The 20,980-nt window shown below is 32.5% G+C and overlaps 1 protein-coding gene and 1 pseudogene across 3 annotated transcripts in view; both read left to right on the top strand.

Moving 5' to 3' along the window:
• Positions 1-20,980, top strand: part of ACAP2 (ArfGAP with coiled-coil, ankyrin repeat and PH domains 2) — a 169,632-nt gene that overhangs the window by 119,554 nt on the left and 29,098 nt on the right. For 2 of the 3 annotated variants that reach the window (XM_060099326.1, XM_060099323.1), the window contains exons 8-12: positions 2,575-2,670; positions 8,041-8,115; positions 13,179-13,291; positions 17,788-17,808; positions 20,873-20,924. In XM_060099326.1, coding sequence (XP_059955309.1) covers positions 2,575-2,670; positions 8,041-8,115; positions 13,179-13,291; positions 17,788-17,808; positions 20,873-20,924 — 357 coding nt within the window. The remainder of the gene's footprint in view (positions 1-2,574; positions 2,671-8,040; positions 8,116-13,178; positions 13,292-17,787; positions 17,809-20,872; positions 20,925-20,980) is intronic. The other variant, XM_060099325.1, reaches the window with a different exon arrangement.
• Positions 8,877-9,025, top strand: LOC132491462 (U1 spliceosomal RNA; annotated as a pseudogene).

Below are 20,980 nucleotides of genomic sequence, written 5' to 3'. Positions count from 1 at the left end.
CTCTGATTTTGTTCACTAAAGTTTTTTTGTGTTTTTTTTTTCTCAAAGGATCTACAGAAATTGCTTTTGATCCTTGTCTACACCTAGGTTTTTCCTAAATTCTCTGTTAATATTTATGTTATTTCTTATCAGATGAGTACATTATACTTCCTGTTTACCTCCACCACCTTTTCCAGATTCAGAGTAATGTATGTTAATTGTAGAAAATTGGAAAATAAAATATATGAAGGAAGAATAAAAATACTTATAAATGCTACTACCAAGAGAGAACCACTATTAATATCTTGGTGTAATCTTTGTCTTTTTTCTCTGTGTGCATGCGCCTGTTTGTGTGTGTATGTGAACATGTATATACACCTCTTAAAATTCCATTTAATTTTTATTTTTTTTATTTTTTTAATTTTTTTTCTTTTTGCGGTATGCGGGCCTCTCACTGTTGTGGCCTCTCCCGTTGCGGAGCACAGGCTCCGGATGCGCAGGCCCAGCGGCCATGGCTCACGGGCCCAGCCACTCTGCGGCATATGGGATCCTCCCAGACCGGGGCACGAACCCGTATCCCCTGCATCGGCAGGCGGACTCTTAACCACTGCGCCACCAGGGAGGCCCTCCATTTAATTTTTAAAAACAAAATAGGAATCATTCCTACATACTGTTCTATAATTTTCTTTTTTCACTAATATACTCCAAAGTCATCATGTGTCATTAAATATTTTTTTATTTAACGATGACTTTTGTGGCCAGGTAGAATTCTACCATATGAATACAGTAGGGGTGAGCAAACATTTTTCTTGAAGGGCCAGGTAGTAAATATATTAGGTTTTGGAGGCCGTATGGTCTGTGTTGCAACTACTCAGCTGTGCTATTGTAATAGGAAAGCAGTCATAGACAATATGTAAATGAATGGCATGACTGTTCTAATAAAACTTTTTTTATGAACATGGAAATTTGAATTTTATATAATTTTTATGTGTCATGAATTTCATATCTTTTCATTTTCTTTAACCATTTAAAAATGCAAAAACCGTTGTTAGCCCATAGCCCATCCAAATACAGGTGGTAGGGCTGGATATAGTTTGTAGGTCAGTTTGCTGATCTTGAATATACCATAAATTAACTTTACCTGTTAATGGATTTTAAGTAATTTCCCTGTTTTTGAAGTAAAGCATAGCATTATAGTGGTCATCCTAATGAATAATATTTCCTTTGGATAGATTAAGACAAGAGATTACTTAGTCAAAGGGTTGAAGCATTTATTGAAACTTTTAAGGAATATTGTCAAATTTTAAGGGTCACACAAAATTTCCACTAATAGTGTGTAAGAGTGAACATTTTTCCACATTTTACGAACACGGGGTATTATTTTCCCCCACTCTACCACAATTTGGTAGATTGAAAATGTCATCTGATTGTTTAATTTTGTATTTCTTTGAGGCAAATGAGTATGAATGTCCCCCCACACCTTTTTTTTTTCTTGGTCACTTACGTTCTCTATGTCCTTTCCCTCTTTTTCTGTGGGGGTCTTCATGCTTTTCATATTGATTTGTAACATCTCTTATCTATTAAGACTAGTAACCCTTTGTCAAATGTTTATTCCTAGTTTATTATTTATCTTTTAATATGCTTATTCTGTGTTTTGATGTGCAGGCATATTTTACTTTTTATGTACTTGTAACTATTAATCTCTTTCTCTCTTTTTAAAAATATATTTAGTGTTTCTTAAAATCATATTCACAAAGTTGTACAACTGGCGTTATCTAATTCCAGAATCATCTTTTAGTGAGCTTTGTCCTTTTGTCATCGTGTTTTATTTTATTGGTTTTTCTCTTCCAAAAAAATTCCTTTTGAAGGATTCTTGAGTATTAAGGACCTTTTGACCTATTTTAGATTTTACAGAATTAAACAGATGTCTCTTCTTGCTAAAAATAACATGGATGTTTGGAGGATTCTTTCAGTATTGTGATTGAATTAATTCCTTCTCATGTAAAAATTTAATAAAAATAAGAGTGTTTTTTCTCTCATGAATAGGTAAAATGTAGGAAAACTTAGAAAAAAATCTTAACCCATTAATCATTTTTGGATTTTTGGAATGAATATAACAAAATCTCCATATTGGCAAAGTCTGTTGCCTCATTTTATTTTGCTATCTTGAGAAAAAAAACGAACAGGCCCCTATTTCATGTTGTGCTTAGTGACCTATGGGTTGTAAAGTATATGTGATTGCTTTGTTTTGGGAGCTTCATATGTCCCCTCCTAATATTTTAATGTTTTATTTGTAATTTAAGGTTTTGCCAGTGAGTTTTGTTGAAAGACACATAGGTATTTTATAATGTACCTGGGAAGATGGTGAAGCTATTGAAAACTTGATTCTTTGAATTATTGCAATATAAGTTTGAAAATATTTTTGTAATACTCTTTTAAGAAAAATGACTCAGTTTAATTTTAAATAGGTTTGATATTTTGGGCTCTGGTGGACTAATTTTTAAACAATAGATAGGATCAGAATTTTAAAAAAAATTTCAGAATATTTATCTAAGAATTGATTTTAAAATGCTAACCATTTTTTCCTCCTGTTAGATGTTATCCTTTATGTATGCCCATTTGGCCTTCTTTCATCAAGGATATGATCTATTTAGTGAACTTGGGCCCTACATGAAGGATCTTGGTGCACAGGTAATGTACTGTACTTCTTGATTCTGTGTTATATACCAATATCTGTATTTTTTTAAATTGAGATATAATTGACATATGTATAACTGGAAGTTTTGTACCTTTTGACCCCACTCACCCATTTTCCCACCCCGCAACACCCACCTCTAGCAACCTCCAGTCTGTTTTTTCTGTGAGTTCTGTTTTTGTTTTTTTTTAATTCCACATATCAGTGAGATCACACAGTAGTTGTCTTTCTGTGTCTGACTTATTTCACTTAGTGTAATGCCCTCAGGATCCATCCATGTTGTTGCAAAAGGCAGGATTTCCTTTTTTATGGCTGAATAATATTCCACTGTATATGTATACCACATTTTAAAATCCATCTATTGACGGACATTTAGTTAGGTTACTTCCATATCTTGGCTAAATAATGCTGCAGAACGTGGGGATGCAGATATCTTTTTGAGTTAGTGTCTTCGATTCCTTCAGGTAAATACCCAGAAGTGGAATTGTTGGATCACATAGTAGTTCTATTTTTAATTTTCTGAGGAAGCTCCATACTGTTTTTCATAGTGGCTGTGCCGATTTCGTTCTCACCAACAGTGCACAAGGGTTCCCGTTTTTCCACATCCTTGACAATCTTCTCTTGTCTTTGATGACAGCCATTCTAACAGGTGTGAGGCAATATCTCCCTGTTGTTTTGATCTGCATGTCTTTCATCATTAGTGGCATTGAGTACCTTTGAGCCCTTATTGGCCATCTGTATGTCTTCTGTGGGAAAATGTCTGTTCAGATCCTCTGCCCATTTTTTAATTGGATTTTTTTCTTTTTTTTTTGCTGTTAAGTTGTCTGAGTTCTTTATATATTTTAGATATTAATCCCTTATCAGATATATGATATGTAAATATTTTCTGCCATTTGGTAGGTTGCCTTTTCATTTTGCTCATGGTTTCCTTTGCTGTGCAGAAGGTTTTTAGTTAGATGTAGTTTGACTTGTTTATTTTTCCTTTTGTTGTCTTTGTTCTAATATCTGTATTTTTAAAGAGATTTAGCATATTGGTGCTATAGCAGATTTATGTATGGGTTAAATGTGTAACCAAAAATAAGATTAAAGTTAAAGAAAATGTTACAGATAGTATATGAGGGTACCGAAAAGAAGAATTTTAAAACAAAGTGTTTGTTTTACAGTATACATAGCTGGATTTATTTTTTTGTTTCTTACATTTGGATTATTGAGTTACTGTCCTAATTGGTATTTTATTTGAGTTATAGCTCTTTTTTTATTTTCAAAGAAATTTGCATTTTGCTATTTTGAATAATAAAATTTTAGAATCTTAAGATTATAGAACTCTTGGGAACTTTTTCATTTTATACACACGCACACACACATGCACATGCATGAATTATATATAAGAATATTATATAGAAATTTTATTACGTCCAAATTATTTTTGATATCTAATCAAAACTTTATGTTAGATCTGTTCCCGGACATTCTTTTTTGTTGACTGGTGAGTTTTCTGGATTTCTGTCAATTTTCAGTTGATTTTCTTTCCCAAAATGGTTCAGGTTACTTTTTGAGGAGAGGGATTAAGGATGAAAAATAGAGTTTAGGGAAATGGGGAAAAGGTAAGAGCAGAATGAGAATTGCATTCATTTACCAAAAATAAATGTGGTGCATGCCTGTGTGCATGTGTGTCTGTGTGTGTGTGTTGGGATGGTGTTGGGGAAAGATGGTGTGCAGGGCATATGCTGTGAATTATAGAAATGCTCTTCCCTGCCTCTACAGAACTTAATCTATTGGAAGAAAATAACAAGTCACCACACTATTAATCTCTGTACTAAGTGCCTTGTCTGGGTATATAAATGGAGATTAGATTTGTTTGCATGTGATAGAAAACCAGAAATAGTAGGAGCTTTAACAAGATAGAGTTTTATTTCTTCTGTGTAAAATCAAAGGCCTAGTATGGTGGTCACTTAATCTGCAGGGACACAGGCTTATTTTATCTTTGGATTCTACCTAATGGTTCAAAGTGGTTTATCAAGCTTTAGCCTTCATATCCAAATTCTAGCCAACAGGAAGGAGGAAAGGGGAAAGAAAGATTCATTCCCTCTCTTTAAGGATATTCCTAGAAATTGTATATTCCACTTCTGTGTATGACCCAGTGTCACACTAGCTGCAAGGAAAGCTGGGAAATTTAGTCTTAATGCATGTAACCATGTTAACCTACTAGAATTTGGGGATTCTGTTGTTAAGAAAGGAGGAGAGAATGGATGTTGGGAGGAAACCAGCTATCCCTACCACGTATTGGAGGATCCAAGTGTAACTGTAACATGTAGATAGTACATCCAACCCAGACTTGGGAAGAAGGCAAGACCTTCCTAGGCCCTAGGCACTCCCCACATCTTAATCAAACATTAGATTGTAACCTCATCTTACATTAAGTATAATTTATCAAAAAAATGAATTGGTTTGTAGTTGACTAGTTTCAATAATTGTATATTTTGACATTTATTAATTTCAGTTTTTCAGTTTTTACCCTCCCAGGTCTCAAGTAGTTTTGCAGGTCCTTGAAAAGCATCTAAACTCCGGTGCCTGTAGTGCCTGGTGGATAATATGGCCTGGTTGGGGGTGGCCAGTTAGGATATTCTTTCAGTAATTCAGTTATGAGATTATGGCATCTGGAACTAGGGTCCTGGCAGTAAGGGTGGAGATAAATAGATAGACGAGGAATAGTTAAGATGTAGACAATTTGAGAGTGGAGGGACATGATGAGTTCAAGTTTAAATGTGTTGATTTTGAGAATAGGACATCTAAGTGGGTATATCTGGAGTTCAAGAGAAAGAAACACTAAAGGAGCCAATAACATATAATTGCTAATTGCAATCACAAGAGTGTGTGAATTGACCCAAGGAGAGTTAATAGGTATTTCAAAATCATGAACCTATTTAAAAAAACATAAGTGACCGAACACCATGCCTAATAATTTTGATTTTGTAAGTTAAGGTCAAGGTCCATGAGTATGGAGTAAAAAGAGATTTGGCTTGGGACAGAGCCCTAAGAATGATCTGCTTTTAAGAGACGGCTAGGTAAGAGGGGCTCCGTGAGAACACTGATGGGAGAGGAGGTGGAAAACCAGAAAATCGTGGCAGCACAGGGCAAGGAAAGAGTGTCTCAGAAAGATGGGGGTGGTTGTCAGTGCAAATGCTGGAAAGAAGGTCGAGCAACCCTAGGACTGAGAACTACCTCTTGGGTTTAGCAGCAAGAAGGTTATGTGTTACTGATGTGAGAGTTGAGGGTCCAAGAGGTGAAAGCTAAATTACAGTGGGTAGATGAATATGAAATGGGCAAGTGGAGAACAGGGAAAAATTTTTTAAGAAGTTGTATTGTGAAGAAAAGAGAGCAGGTAGTAGCTAGAGGGGAGTATGAGTTGTAGGAAGGTTTTATTTAAGGTATTATTTTATTTGTTAAATTTGCACAAATTTAAAAAGAAATGGGAATGGGAGAAGTTGAAAAGCAGAAAGAGAAGTGGTGAAATCTGAGGTGGTAGGAGTGTAGGAGATTCAAAACATAGGTAGACGATTGGGGCCACCTAGTTATAGGAGCCTATTAACCTCATGATGTCCAATGCTAATAGAAACATGGGACACATGCTACTGTGCTCCAAACCCTCTCTTCCTGATACAGTACCCAGCATCTAGGAGACAAGACTGCCAGCCTTAGCACCTCCCCAACTCATACATCCTCCAGTACTCCACCATGTTGAAAGATATCTTTTTCTTTATACTTCTGCCCCAACAGAGAGAGGGGAATTTTCTCCCTTTCTGCTGCAATAGCAGTGGGGTGGGATGCAGCAGAGAAATTTACTACCAAATTGACAATTTTACTACCATCACTGGCATTGTAGTACTGGTGTGGAAAGTACATGCATGCAAGTTTAGAAATATCAATTTGAATCTTGGGGGCTGCCTTCTGCTGCACTTCAGTCTGAATGTATGAAAAACGTTAACATGGCTTTCACTTAAAGGCTATAAAACAAGGAAATAATGGTTATTCCACTCATTCAGTATAAGAAACTATTGAGGACAAACATTTTCCTAGTGCAGCATTACCCATTAAATCAATGCAGCATGTCACTAAGGTAAGTATGCATTAGATCTTAAAGTGGAGTGGTGTAGTTGCCATCTAAGTAAAATATTTTATAATAGTGATAGTTCTATTTCAGTATGTTTTCTTTTGGTTCTTTATTATTATTCAGTGATATTAAGATTCTGTGGTCAGAATTTGTCTCCTGTAGAAAAAAACCACCATTTGTGATAGTGAATAAAGGATCACACAGTCTTTTAAGAAGGCCTTTTTCAGTTTTGTTTTTAAAGGATATCAATGAGAACATTTCGACATTTAATACTTTGTCTTTCTCCGTAGTCTGTTGACATTTACATTTTTATTTATTCATTTATCACACATTAGTCAGTTTGAGGTGATGGGTGTTCAAAGATGAAATGACATACATCACAGTTTAGAAGAGTAGACCCACATAATGGGGTATTTTATAACCCAATTTTTGTTATTCCAGCAAAGAGGAGTTCAAGAAGCCAGTGCTTTTGTCATAATACTGGAAGTCAGATATTTCTCTTCTGATGGAAAGGATCAAGAAAGAAATGGGATTTTATGATTTTATAAGTTTTTGAATTTTTTTTAAAAAAAGGACTTTAAAAATTGGTGATTTTATACCCTGATCTAATGAATGGTTTCTATTCTATTCTATTCTATTCTGTTCTATCCTATTCTGTCCTCTCCTACTCTATTCTATTCTATTCCCTCCCTTCCTCCTTTCTTGCTTTTTCTTTTATCTGTTGAATTATTTTTTCTACCTTTTAAATTTTATTGTAATATTAGGAAGCCAACTTGAAAACATCATGCATCTTGAGTGATTGGAAGTGTCTGTTATGTTGAATTTGTGAGGCTGGCACACACTAGCTTAGCTGCTAGTTTTTGCTGTTTGGGAAGAAAAATCACCAGTATATCTTCTTTCTGTCTTTGATAGTGACTACCAGAATTGCTGAGTGCATCAGCAGACAACTTAATCTAGAGTCATTCTCCTTAATTCAAGGAGTGAACATGTTATCACTGTTGTGCCTTAGACAGGGCCACCTGTCACAATTGCTTGGAACCATGATTGCTCTTAGAAATGTTTTCCCTAGAGGAGTTAAAGACCTTCTCAAAGAGGATATGATAACAGAAAAAAAAGAACTTCCACTTTAAAGTTGTAGCCAAAATGCCTTTTTAGGTAAACCTCAATTGACTGACTGATTTGGAATATGATTTTTGAAAAATAATCATGTCTTTCTTTTAAGTCTCTATCATTTACTCCTTTTCTCCTTTTATAGTTGGATCGACTGGTTGTGGATGCAGCAAAGGAGAAAAGAGAAATGGAGCAAAAACATTCCACCATTCAACAAAAGGTACTTGAGGGGAGAAGTTAAAGGAGATTAATTCCCATTTTACACAATTTCTTGATTATTGGTTTCAGCAGGATATCATTGTGTTGGAAAAGATCCTTTGAGTTGCTTTAATAATTAAATTGTATAGATAAATTCCTCCTTTTTTTGTAAAAAATAAAATATTTTTCTGATGTTCAGGTTTGTATTTTATTATTTTTTTATATCAAAATATTTGAAAGCTATGCTCTTGAACCAGTTTATAAAAACATCAGTCTCTTAGGGCCTTAACTGCTTTAAAAGTGGCCCTTAGAGTTTAAAACACTACTTACAGTTTCAGTTAGGATATCACCAACCACCTGTAAAAATGTGTGTGTGTGTATATGGGGGGCGGTAGATGGGGGGTGCTGGAGGTGGTCAGGGGTTGGAGAACACCGTAGCATCAATGTGTGTGTTTGGTACTAGGAATTTCCAGCTGCAGTCACTCTAAGGCAGCACTTACCCTCTCAAGTGATGCTGAAATTTCACTTGCATTTCTTATTAATTTGCCTAAGTCTAGCTAAACTAATGTTTGAAAAATATATATTTAAAAATGAAGATTTAAATGTGAAACCAGTTTTTGTTTCTGTATGCTAAAAGCTTTGAATATGATATACCTGGAACTCAGTCTAATAATATTTTATCTTATATAGTTATTGACATTTTTTTGTGTGTAGTAATCTGAAAATAAAAGGAGACAACTGGAGGTTGAATGTATGTAAAAAGTATGAAAAAAGATGTGTTCTGTACTTACCTGGCAGGAGAGATACCATGATCACAGAGGTGGTTTTCCCAGGGTGAGGCTTATCCATCCCACACCTACAATTTCCCCAAACCTGGGAAACTTAACTGCATAATTTTTGGTAGTGGGGGACTGCGATCACACTTTCCCCTAAAAAGACAAAAAAAGATACCTTCTAGCATTGCTTTAAGAAATCTATTCTCTTGGTATTGAGCAGTCAAATCAATTTTGTTATGGTTTATTTAGAATTTAAAATACCAGTAAACTAGATCTGATATAGAAGATGTCAGAGGAAAAAAATGAAAGTGAAATCAGTAATAAAAGGAAAATTTTATTGGTGATGGGTTGTTAATACTCAAAGAGAAACATTATTTAAAAAGCAGAAGATTTTCTACCAGACCATGTTTAATTCATTACTTCTAGTTATAGTCAGGTAAGACTACCTCCATGTTTTATTTTGTTTGAAGTTAGAATCACTTTTGGTTGGATAACGTGTTTTAATGATGTTACTTTGGAAAGATTTTTAAGAATTAGGACCAATCATTTTTAATTAAAATGAGAGGTCATGAAATTTAGAAACATGTGACTATTTGTTTAAACTGAATTATTTAATGAATATTATGCATCTTTTTTTAATATATCTTTATTGGAGTATAATTGCTTCACAGTACTGTGTTAGTTTCTGTTGCACTATGCATCTTTTAATATCTTTCCCTATTGTATAAGCAGCTCAATGTTGTACCGAATGTCCAAGTGTAGTAGATTATTAAATCTGATAAATTTATTTGATTTTAAATAATTGTCAGTTATTGTTTTCCTTAAAGGGAATAATGCTGTTTTTGTTCATTATGAATACTTACTGTTTTTTTTTTTTTTTTGCCCTTAAATGCTGACACAAGGCTGCATTACAGGTAAAAAAAAAAAAGAACAAGATCCAGTCAAACTAAAAATTAAGGAAAAGTATGACTAATGTAATTATTTAGATTTTTTTCAAGGATTGAAATTGATCAGTTGAAGAAATGATGCTATGCATATTCATGTACATGCCTTTTGGATATATGCACACATTTCTGATGGATTTATACCTAAGAATAAAACTGGGTCAGAGGGTGTGTATACATGTTCAGTGTTGGTAGATAATGCTAAATTATTTTTCAAAATGTTATACCACTCCTGGTAAGCAGCACTGTGTGAGAGTTCCCATTGCTGCTTGCCACCTCGTTGTACTGTGAAAGTTTTAAATTTTTTGCCTATTTTGGTGGTAGATATTGACATCTTGTTGTGGTTTTAATTTATGCTTTAGTCACTAATGACCTTCTCCTAAGTCTGTTGGTCATTTGGATATCCTCCTTGTTAAATGTCTGTTAGTCTTTCTCCCATTTTTCCATCATGTTGCCTAGCTAACTGTTGATCATATCTTCAAATATGCTAGGTATTAGCTCCCCTTTGGGGTATATACGTTTTAAATTTTCACATAGTTTTTAAAATGTCTTTTCTGTGTGGTACTTTTTGTGTCCTTCCCAACCACGGATCACAATGGTGTATCTCCTAAGGGTTTATAGATTTGCCTGATCTTCTAAGTGTTTATAGATTTGCCTTTTATCAATATATCTAGATTTTTAATCAATCTGTAATTGGTTTTTTGTATATAGTATGAGATAGAGATCCAGTTTCCTTTTATTTTCATATTGGTAGCTAAATGATCTAGATTCAGTTATTTAAAAGTTTGTTTCTCCCTACTACTCAGTGTTGTATACTCTGTTATACATCACATTTCCATACATGTGAGGTCTGTTTTGGACTCTATTCTGTTTTGTTGGTCTTTTTATCTTAATTATGCCAATACTATGCTATCTTAATAATTTTAGCTTTATAGCATATCTTGATATCTGACAAAGCGAAGCCTCCTACCTTCTCTTCTTCAAAAGTGAATTGCCAAAGTTCTGCATTTCCATATAAATTTCAGGAGTGGCTTTTTAGGTTACATAAAAATAGCTTTTGGGATTTTGATTGGGATTGCATTGGATCTGTGAATCAATTGGGGGAAGAATGGATCTGTGAATCAATTTGGGGAAGAATTGATATCTTTATTTTAAATGTCTTCTAGTCCATGAGCTTGAAATATTTCTCCATTTATTTAAGTTTTCTTTAATGTCCTTCATAAAGTTTGATAATTTTCTTGTACATCTTTTGTTAAGTTGTATTGCAAATGTTATTGTAAATATTATCTTTTAAAAATTTCTTTTCTCACTGTTTACTTTTGTTATATATTAGAATAAAATTTGATTTGTATGTATTGATTTTGTAACCAGTAGCCTTTTTAAGCTCTCTTTAACACTGATTTATCTCTGGATTCTTTTGGATGTTATGTATACAAAGTCACATCATCTGCAAATAATTGTTTCCTTTACTTTTTGTTTATCTTGCTGGCTAGGACTTTTAAAATAAGCTTAAATCAAAGAGATAATAGTGGTCCTTCTTGTCTTTCTTGCAATTTCAAAAGAGAAATCTTCTCTTAGAGTCCCCTCATTGGCCAGCCTTGGCCTTGCCTTCTATTCCTTGGGCCCCACACCAGAGCTTCAAGTTCTCCTGATGAGACAAACGCCCTTAAGGGGAAACTTGGCTTCCTTGCTCTGCTTACCCCTGTGGCTTCCAATATTCACTTATTCTTTTGCCTTTGAGTATTCCTTCCAATTTGTCAGCTCATCAGTGTATTTAAATTCTAATATTATATATTTTATTCAACATTATTGGTTGCTTTCATTATAAAATATCTATCACATTTTAAGTACTATAAAATATTAATTGATATTAATAGGAATTATAGTGAAGACTTAATTTATCTCAAGAAAAGTAGTTGAAATTAGAAAAAAATACTTATAATGCATTGCACTTTGAAAAAAGTCTTTTTTACGTTTTAAGTGGCTTCAGGATTATTACAAAAAGATGCCGATGTTACAAATGAAATTTTTAGAATGTTGCCAAACTCAATTATATCTGTTGCTGACTTAATTCTGTCTACATAATTAAATAAATTATAGCTTCAAGTAAATTTTAAATGAAGGAATTAAAATTTCCCTGATTTTTTTCCCCCAAAGTAAAAGCAGGAAGAAATGTAGCAATTTATTTACAGGTTATTTCATTTGATTGTTTTGGATTATTATGTCTTTATGATTAAATTTTGAGAGATGTCAGCAGTGTTTGTTTTTAATTCTGAAGTTAGTCTGTTTCATTTTTTCCATAGTCATAGACTCTTAGATTTGGAAAGCCCTTAGGTGATTCTCACTCCGTTTCCCCTCCAGTGCAGGACCCCTGCATCCCAGCGTTCTGGCAGGTGGTCATCCAGCCTCTACCAAAATCTTTCTCAAGACAGAAGGTCTACTACTGTCTAATAGGATAGCATTCTAATTTTGATTATTGGTCCAGAAATAATTTTGAAAGTTTCAAGACTGATTTTTAGAGTTTTCAATTTGGGGATCACAGCAATCTTGCAGTTTTGTTGAAATTACTTTGGAAATTCACCAGGAAATATTTTAAATATGGGAATTCTGATTTCAAAACTTCATGAATCCTTGGAGGAAAATTGAAAGTTTGAATTGCATTCAAGTGAAAACTAGAATGATTAGAATGATAGAAAATGACTATGAGTAGTTCTATAGTCCTCATAAAAAAGTGAGCTCGGAATGCTCACTTCACACTGTGGTGCTTCTCCTTTGCAAAAATAATTTTATTTTAATCCTTTTTCTGAACCCCCAAAGAGTGGAGTTACTGTTTCTACCAGATTTTAAAAACTGCCATAATAGTAATATATTTAGAAAATAGTGGTAGATTTAAATAATCCCAATTAAATATACCCATATTCCTTTAAAAAAATTGTTAGCAGATACATCACCATAAAATATTGGGATTAAATGAAAACATTTTAAACATAACACCTATAGAATATCTAGTTATTCCCTTTGTCTATTTGTATACATATTGTGCTTTTAATCGCAGTGTATATACAATTTATTTACCCAAGCTGTATAATTTATAAAATTTATATTGTTTTTTCTCTTTTAATGTATATTCTGTATTCTCATCTATGTTACTGCATAATAGTCTACTGGATTGAAATACATCAATATGTTGAAGCATTCTTCTATTTTTGAACATTTAGTTCTCTCCTGCTTTCTTATGAATATTGTTGATATAACTATCTTAATACAGAGCTTTTTACTGTTTGAGCTGTTTCTCTAGGATAGATTTGTTGTCTAGGGAAATCAGTAAAAATCATATGAACTTTTTAATGTGTTATTTTGTCTAGGATTTCTCCAGTGATGATTCTAAGCTAGAATATAATGTAGATGCTGCAAATGGCATTGTTATGGAAGGTTATCTGTTCAAACGAGCCAGCAATGCCTTCAAAACTTGGAACAGGTAATATATTTCAAATCTAGTCTTGCTCTTTCCGTATTCTCAGTTTTCTGACTTTCCCTTTGGTTTGACAGCTCTTTCCTTCATAATTCTCTAAATTCACAGTCCCTAGTAACTTTCCTGAATCCAGTCCATTGAAGATAAGATAAGGCCCTTCTAGGAAAGGGGCCTTAAGAAGCAAGTGAAAAGTAACAGTAGTAATTCTAAATTTTAAAATTTAACCGAAGTTTAAACCAGGAAGCAAGGAGACTTTTTATACTGCTTGGTCTGTAGTGACTAGATCATTACAGTAAATAAATTTTTAAGTGTGAGCTTCCTCCCATATTTGTTACCAAATACATCTGATTGCAAATTATATTTTGAATATAATGGATGAATATGACAAGTGAGCTTTTTTTTTTCCCCTTTGGGTTCCTCCCCTATATGATGTTTATGTACATTTTTATTTAATTTTGGCTTGTGAATCTTTAAGTGAGGTGATCCTGATCTTTGGATCTTTGCAATAACTTTAACCAGGAGTTTTAGGATATGGAATTGTTTTTATGTGTGAAGTGTGTATGGCAGCTGGTGCTCCTTTTTTCTAAACTTGATGCCTACCGAAACTTAAAATTTTTTTTTCTAAACTGATTTTTATATATATTGATCTAGTAAATGTCTTTTGAATGAATGTGTAAAATATTATATTTTCTTACGTATTAATAAAGTGGAATAATTTCAGACATTAAAGCAAAAAAAAAGATTGTATTGTCTTAGGATCATTCTTCTGAATAGCAGTGATTAGCCTTTTATTCAAGGATGCCTCCCTTCTTGCAAAAAAAAAAAAAGAGTAGTTAGAACAGTTTTGTAATAATTGAAAATAGTATTGGGTTCTGGTTAATTGATATACTATTACATTATTGGTTGAAAGTGTATATTTTATTTGCTGCTTGAACAGATATGAATTCACTTAATGATAGATTGTTTTCTTTTTTAAAAAATGGACATTAGCAAAATAAATAGAATTTTCTTGGTAAGTTTAATTTAGTATACATTTTTGTTAATTTAACTGGAAACGATTATGCTTGGATATTCAGTACATTGAAATGGATTCCTTGTGCACTAATTTTGAGTCCTTGGTGATGAGGTTATAGAAAAAACATTTATTGATATTTTCAAATGTCAGTGATACATTGAGTATTTCCACAGCATTCAATATTGTCAGATGTTTGAACGGTACATGGTGTGTTGTATTTGAAATAATTTTCCTTTACTTGAGAGTGAATATAAACTGGAAAGAATAATGATTATATTTGATATTAAGTCTCTGAGTTATGTAGAACTTTTTTTTTTTTTTTCTTGCGGTACACGGGCCTCTCACTGCTGTGGCCTCTCCCGTTGCGGAGCACAGGCTCCGGACGCGCAGGCTCAGCGGTCATGGCTCACGGGCCCAGCCGTTCCGCGGCATGTGGGATCTTCCCGGACCGGGACACGAACCCATGTCCCTTGCATCGGCAAGCGGACTCTCAACCACTGCGCCACCAGGGAAGCCCAAGTTATGTAGAACTTTAATAATAATACATGAATATAGATGGATCAACTAGATGGTCTGGTTAAGAAATAATGTTTTAACTATTATAAAGCAAAAATGAAAAATTAAAATTCTGTATTAAGCCAATAATCTTTTAAGCGTTTCCTGGCAAATTTCCATAGCCAGAGTAGGAAATTAAAATCGTGTGGTTGTCAAATTTTTATAATAAAGATTTTTCAACTAGTGTGGTTTCATGAGGTAATGTTAGAATTGAATTTTAACCTTCAGATTTCAAAACAACCTTCTTAAAGTTTAACACAGTGAAAATACAGTAAATCCACAGAAACTGTACCATTATGTTAAGAAGAAATGAAATGAACTTCCATGGACTACTCCAATCAGAAATGCTCTCAGACTTCAAAATGAAGCACAGTAAGTGTTAGTGGAAAATCGCATTCCCATTTAGGACAACGGAAGAACATTAATTGACTTAAGCATGGACCTTTTGGTTTTTTATTATATGTTTTATGAATTTTATTAATTGGCATAGACATTAAAACATAACTAAAATCAAGTAGGGAATAACTATTAAATTTTCAATTGTAGATATGTTACCTATCATTTGCCAAGTAAGGAAGACAATAACTTTGGAAATGAGGCCACTTTTTAAAGGAGATGCCATTTCTGTGTGGTAGGATGACAGTTATTGATTAGAATCATAGATTGTAGTTATCACCCTAATTTTTAGTAAAGAAATGGAAGTGCAGGGAGATGGTTGCTCATTCAGGGTCATACAGCTGGTTTGTGACAAAATTGAGGCTCAAAACCTGGCTCTTTATAAAAAACTTGCTATGGCAGATAGTCAAGAGACGACCAAGGTCAGAAGACAGTGGATCAACCCAGAATGAAGACTCCGTGCTTCCAGTGCAGGGGCGGGTGGGTTCGATCCCTGGTCGGGGAACTAAGATACCACATTACACGAGGCCAAAAAAAATAAAATAAAACATAAAGGAAATGTCAAAAAAAGAAATAAATAAAAAACTTGCTATTGAAATTCCAAACAATCTGTATTTTGATAAGACAAAATACAACTTCAATAACAACAACAAAAAAATAGCTTAAAAAATATTTAAAAAAACCTTCCTAATCCATTTGCATTATTAGGAATAAATTATGCATAGCAAATTAATTTCATTTTTATATACCTTTAAAGAATATTTTGATGACAACAGTAGTTAAAGGCAGACTTCTAAGGAATATAGCATATAAACATTATACAAATCCCTTTTCAAAAACAAAAACAAAAGTCAAAACCTTGCAATAAAAGTCTTAAGTATTTTCTAGGTTATAGGTCAGTAGCTATAAAAGGGAGAAGAAAGAAAGAGTTATCTATTAAATGTTATTTAGAATTCTCTTCTGCTTTTCAATTTTAAAAACTTGGAATGTATCTAAATTTTTTTTATGAGGTTACCAAAAATCTAATGTTAGGAAGTACGTGCAAATAATTTCCCTTTACCTGTATATGACTTCCAGACTCTGCCCTACTTCTCTAGTTAGTTCTCTGTCTAGCTTGATTTAATATATTCTACGAGCCTCTGAATAAAAGACTGTGTATTTGTTATATTTGTGCCTTAACTTTAAAAATCCAGGAATTCAACTGTTCAAATGTACAGATTTATTTTCTGCCCACCATTTAAGTTTTTTTTTTAATTGTTTGTGGATTAGTTTTAGGAAACATACTTTCTTGTAGTTACCATAAGGTGCCAATCATATGATGACAAATTTGCCATTGTCTATAGTTTTATGGAGTAGAAGCATACAGTATTTTCAAAATGAACTTTTAAAAAAGATCTTCCTGAGGGAAATGTGAATTTGACTAGGAATTCCCAGGTAGTTTTAAAACCTGACCCTGTGTTTCATAAAATCTAAGTATATCTTGAAAGCATCATTCTATGATCTGAAATTTAACCAAAGAGATGGTATTTTGTGTGATATGATTGAAATAGCGTAAGGAGTGAAACATTTTATGTCTTATGTGAATTGTTGAGCTTGCTTCTGGTTGGTTTCAGATTTCTGGTTTGTGGTGTCTCTTAAGATTTTTATATGTCTATAATATACATTTTTTGATGATGTGATATCTACAAAATAGTCTTTCCATACCAGGCCATCTTCTCGGTATGTCAGCTTTACTTCAAGCTCAAGTCAGTGCTAGATGGATTACTAATACCTGTATGTCTCTTTTGCTTTTAATGATAAATTTAGAAAAGATGAAGGAACAAGGAAAATAATTAAATATTAACATTATTTAGTAGTGAGGTGTTAAAACGAATAAAGAAGTTGAATAATTACATGCTGTGCTCAGTCTTTGTGTACTAGAAAATATAGCTAAAAGCATAAAATGTATTATATAGTATCTTAATCTAGTACAGATACAAATAAGAAATGTATAGATAGATTAAAGATAAACTCTACTTATGTGTGGCCTTAGAGTCTCCACTATCATTTGACGAAAAGAGGGTGAACAAATGGGAGGAACTTTTCCTTATGGAAAGTTCTCATCTGTTTCAGGTTTATATATATATATAACTGTAGTGATTATTTCCTTTAAATTTTTAAGATGAGGAAAGGTACTATTTAGATTTTACAGCTGTGACCATAGAGGTAGAAAATAATAGCAGAGTGTGCTAAGTCCTACCAGAACCTTCTATACCATAATGCTTTGAAGAAAATTTTGAATATTTCTGAAATATTAGCATTTCAGATCCCTAAGAATTGGAATTAACTGTATAAATGCATGTATGTATAGTATGTGAGCAAAATGCAACGGATACTTTTGACTCTTTTGTTAGGTTATGAGCTTAAGCTGGTTCCTTTAATTCTTGCTTTATTTTCATATCATGCTAGTCTTTTGCTTATTTTGCACATTTGCGTTTTCATTCTTTTACCACCTTTCCCTTATGTTTTAATCCTGCCCCATTTTTTCACATGACAGGAAAAAGCCCGATCATATCAGGTACCAAATGGCTTCCTTCCCTCACCCCTACCTTACTCCAGTTTCCTCTTTGGCACGAGAAAGCTCATAATTAACCTGCATTTCAGTTGGATTACTTGCAATGGATATAAAGTCTCATGTTTTAAATTGGGAAGAAAATGTAAGCTTCTTATTTGAGGAATGGAATTATACCTTTTCATTGCTTATCTCCTCAGTTTGTTTTAATCTGGAAAAAAACATTTGATATGTATATAGTTATCCAAAGAAGATATAGATTGAGTAATACGAATACCTTTATATATATATATATGTGTGTGTGTCTGTATTTTTTAAGGGAAATAAGCTAGTAAATGCTTTTTAAATTTTTTAAACAGTAATTAGGAATTAGCCCCTTTGGTAACCACCTTATTAATTATGTTTAAAGGAAACATTGTCAATTCCTAGCTTTTGTTTGTTTTACCATTTTGGTCTTTTTCCTTGTGAAAAACTAAATTGAATTTTAGATAAAGGAACATATACATGTTCAGGCTTTTAATTTTGTTAAATGTTCAACTTTTTGGCACCTATGTGCCAAATGTGTGCATGAATCCATCATCTGTATAGTTTTAGTGATAAAACTTCTACAGATTTAGAAGTCTGACTTTTACCCATGTTCTTGATTTTGAGTTCCAGGACTAGTGCTCAAAAATTGTAAAAGATACTTGATTTATTTTTTAATGTATTCCCTCCCCCCCCAAATTTTGTCATCCTATGGCTCTCATTGGTATTTAAAAATTAATAATATTTGTTTATGAATGTAATATTTTGGTCTAAAATCTTTATTATGTTGAGTTATCTCAGTTTGAGATATAAAGTGGTGTCTTAGTTTTCTTAAAACCAAGAAATTTTCCTTTTTAAAAATTGTTTTATATTTTGGCTTTGTGGTCAGTTTGTGAATCTTGCAGAATATAGTGTAGTTGTCAGCACAATGCTTTCCAACATTTGTCTTTTTTATTATTTAATTACCTTTTAAAGAATCTTCAAATTGCAGGTAGCATAACTTGAAATATTAAATATTTTTCCATATCGCATAGACTATGAACTGTCTTATTTTTCCTTTTATTAAAATTGTTAATAATAACTAGGATTATCCTACAGGAGCAATTTAAAATTATATTTTATTTTACTTACCTGATTAAGGTCTTCATCAATGTAAATGAGTAAAGTTAACTCTTTTTTCTTTTTTTAATGGCAGAGGAGGGGAGATAGTATCACAAGACATACTGATCTTAGTAATTAAAATATTTTTCTACCTAGGATATATTGTGGGGTTTTTTTTCCTTAGGAGATGTCAAATTAAGGTGAATTTATAGTGTCTTGAATTTATAGTGTATACAAAAACTAATGATGTGAGAAAGTTACCCGGAAGCAGATAGATGGTAGGGGAACTGAGTTTCAGAAATACAAATGATCTATAAAGTTAATAATCAGAGGAAATTGTCTCTAACAAAAAAAATATAAGCTTTTATCTAGTATTTTGTTATTTATGTTTAGAGGCTATTCTAAGATTCAGCAGGTCAAAAGAAATTTATTTTTTGAAGACCTCAGAAGCATGAAAAGTTTACATGGATGTTTTTCCATTGTGCAATAAAATTCATTGTAGTTTTTCATCAAATTATATAATACAATTACTATATATAAAATATAAGAATTTATATTAATATGGTTTACCCTACTTCAAATGATTTTTTTAAAAAATACTTTAATCAATATCAGAGATTGTTTCCATTGCATGTCATCCATGTGGCAGGGCTGCACCATTTTGTTTGTTTGGAGGTATTTCCTTTAACATTTCTAACCAACCATGTGTTCCAAAGCAAAGAGACCCAGAAGTTCTTCCTTTTCTAGCTCACCTCTTGATGATTTGCATTTAGAGGCAACCCACTTGGTTTTATCTAGATGCTTATTTAACAGTCTCTATTTTAATGGTAATGGTGATACCTTTTTAAATAGCAAGAAAACCTAACAATCTGTCTAGCTTAAAAATAGAAAAGCATCTAATCATTTTCTCAGCTTTGGAGAATTAACTTAATTTTTTAAAATAGAAATTCTATATATGTCTAAATACAATTTTTAGTGCTTTGTATTAGTATCAATGAAAAGGTAGAATCTCTATCTGCTAATAGATTAATAACTAATGTTTATGATAGAAATCATCTCACATGAAACTAATTTTAAAATAATGACTCAAATATTATTTTACCTTTCATGCTTGATGAGAGTTTTTGCTTCCTTTTATGAATGGCTTTTGGCTGTGATTTTTTTCTTTTTTTGTAAGTCTTTAGGTCCTTTTACTGTTTTAATAAATTAGAATTAGTAAATATGCCATACGTAGCTTAGTTTTTTCTTCTAAAGAAGATTGCAAGTAAAGTGTTTGCCAGTTAATGTATAGTAATGAGCAGAACAACAGTTGGGTGACTCATTTTTAGTCATAACTTTGATTATTCTGCTTAGAAGTATTTTACATGAAAGTAAGCCCAAGTGAATTGGCAACTATCTCCTGTGATGTCAGTTCTAAAAGGATGATACAATTTTCTGTTTTGCTTAACAAATCAAACGCTGGATTAGCTTCAGAAAGGTTGAAAACAAAGCACCATTTATTTCAGTCTTTTATTGTATACAAATGAAATCTTATTTATAATATAATTTTATTTCTACTTTATAACAAAAGCAAATTATTTGGGGGGAAAGAGTTATTTTTGAGGAAGCTCAAAAGCTAAATTTTTATTTTAAAACAATTATTATTTGGTAATGACATAAAGGATGACAACTTTTGTTAGGATATAAGTTTCTGACATAAAAATGAATCAAAATATAGTAATTTTATTTTCCTAATCTGTGGTTTTAAAATTGCCTGAAATTGTTTTTTTACTTTCAGTAGTTATCTCATTGACATCAGTTTATATAAAGCAAAACAAAACAATGCACTTCTAAAAACATAATTACCATAAACTGATTTTCTAGTGCTTTCCCCAATATTTCTTTCCTAACAACAACTGAAATAAATTATGTTTGTGAAAACGTAATCTATTTTGTATTTATTTAGACGCTGGTTTTCAATACAGAATAATCAGTTGGTTTACCAGAAAAAGTTTAAGGTAGGTGTTTTGTTAATTAAGTGAAAACCCATTGAGTCCCCAGTTTAAGTTTTTTA

Source organism: Mesoplodon densirostris, chromosome 5, assembly GCF_025265405.1.
Source record: "Mesoplodon densirostris isolate mMesDen1 chromosome 5, mMesDen1 primary haplotype, whole genome shotgun sequence".
In the NCBI taxonomy this organism is placed as follows: Eukaryota; Metazoa; Chordata; class Mammalia; order Artiodactyla; family Ziphiidae; genus Mesoplodon; species Mesoplodon densirostris.
This window is presented reverse-complemented; position numbering and strand designations above follow the sequence as displayed.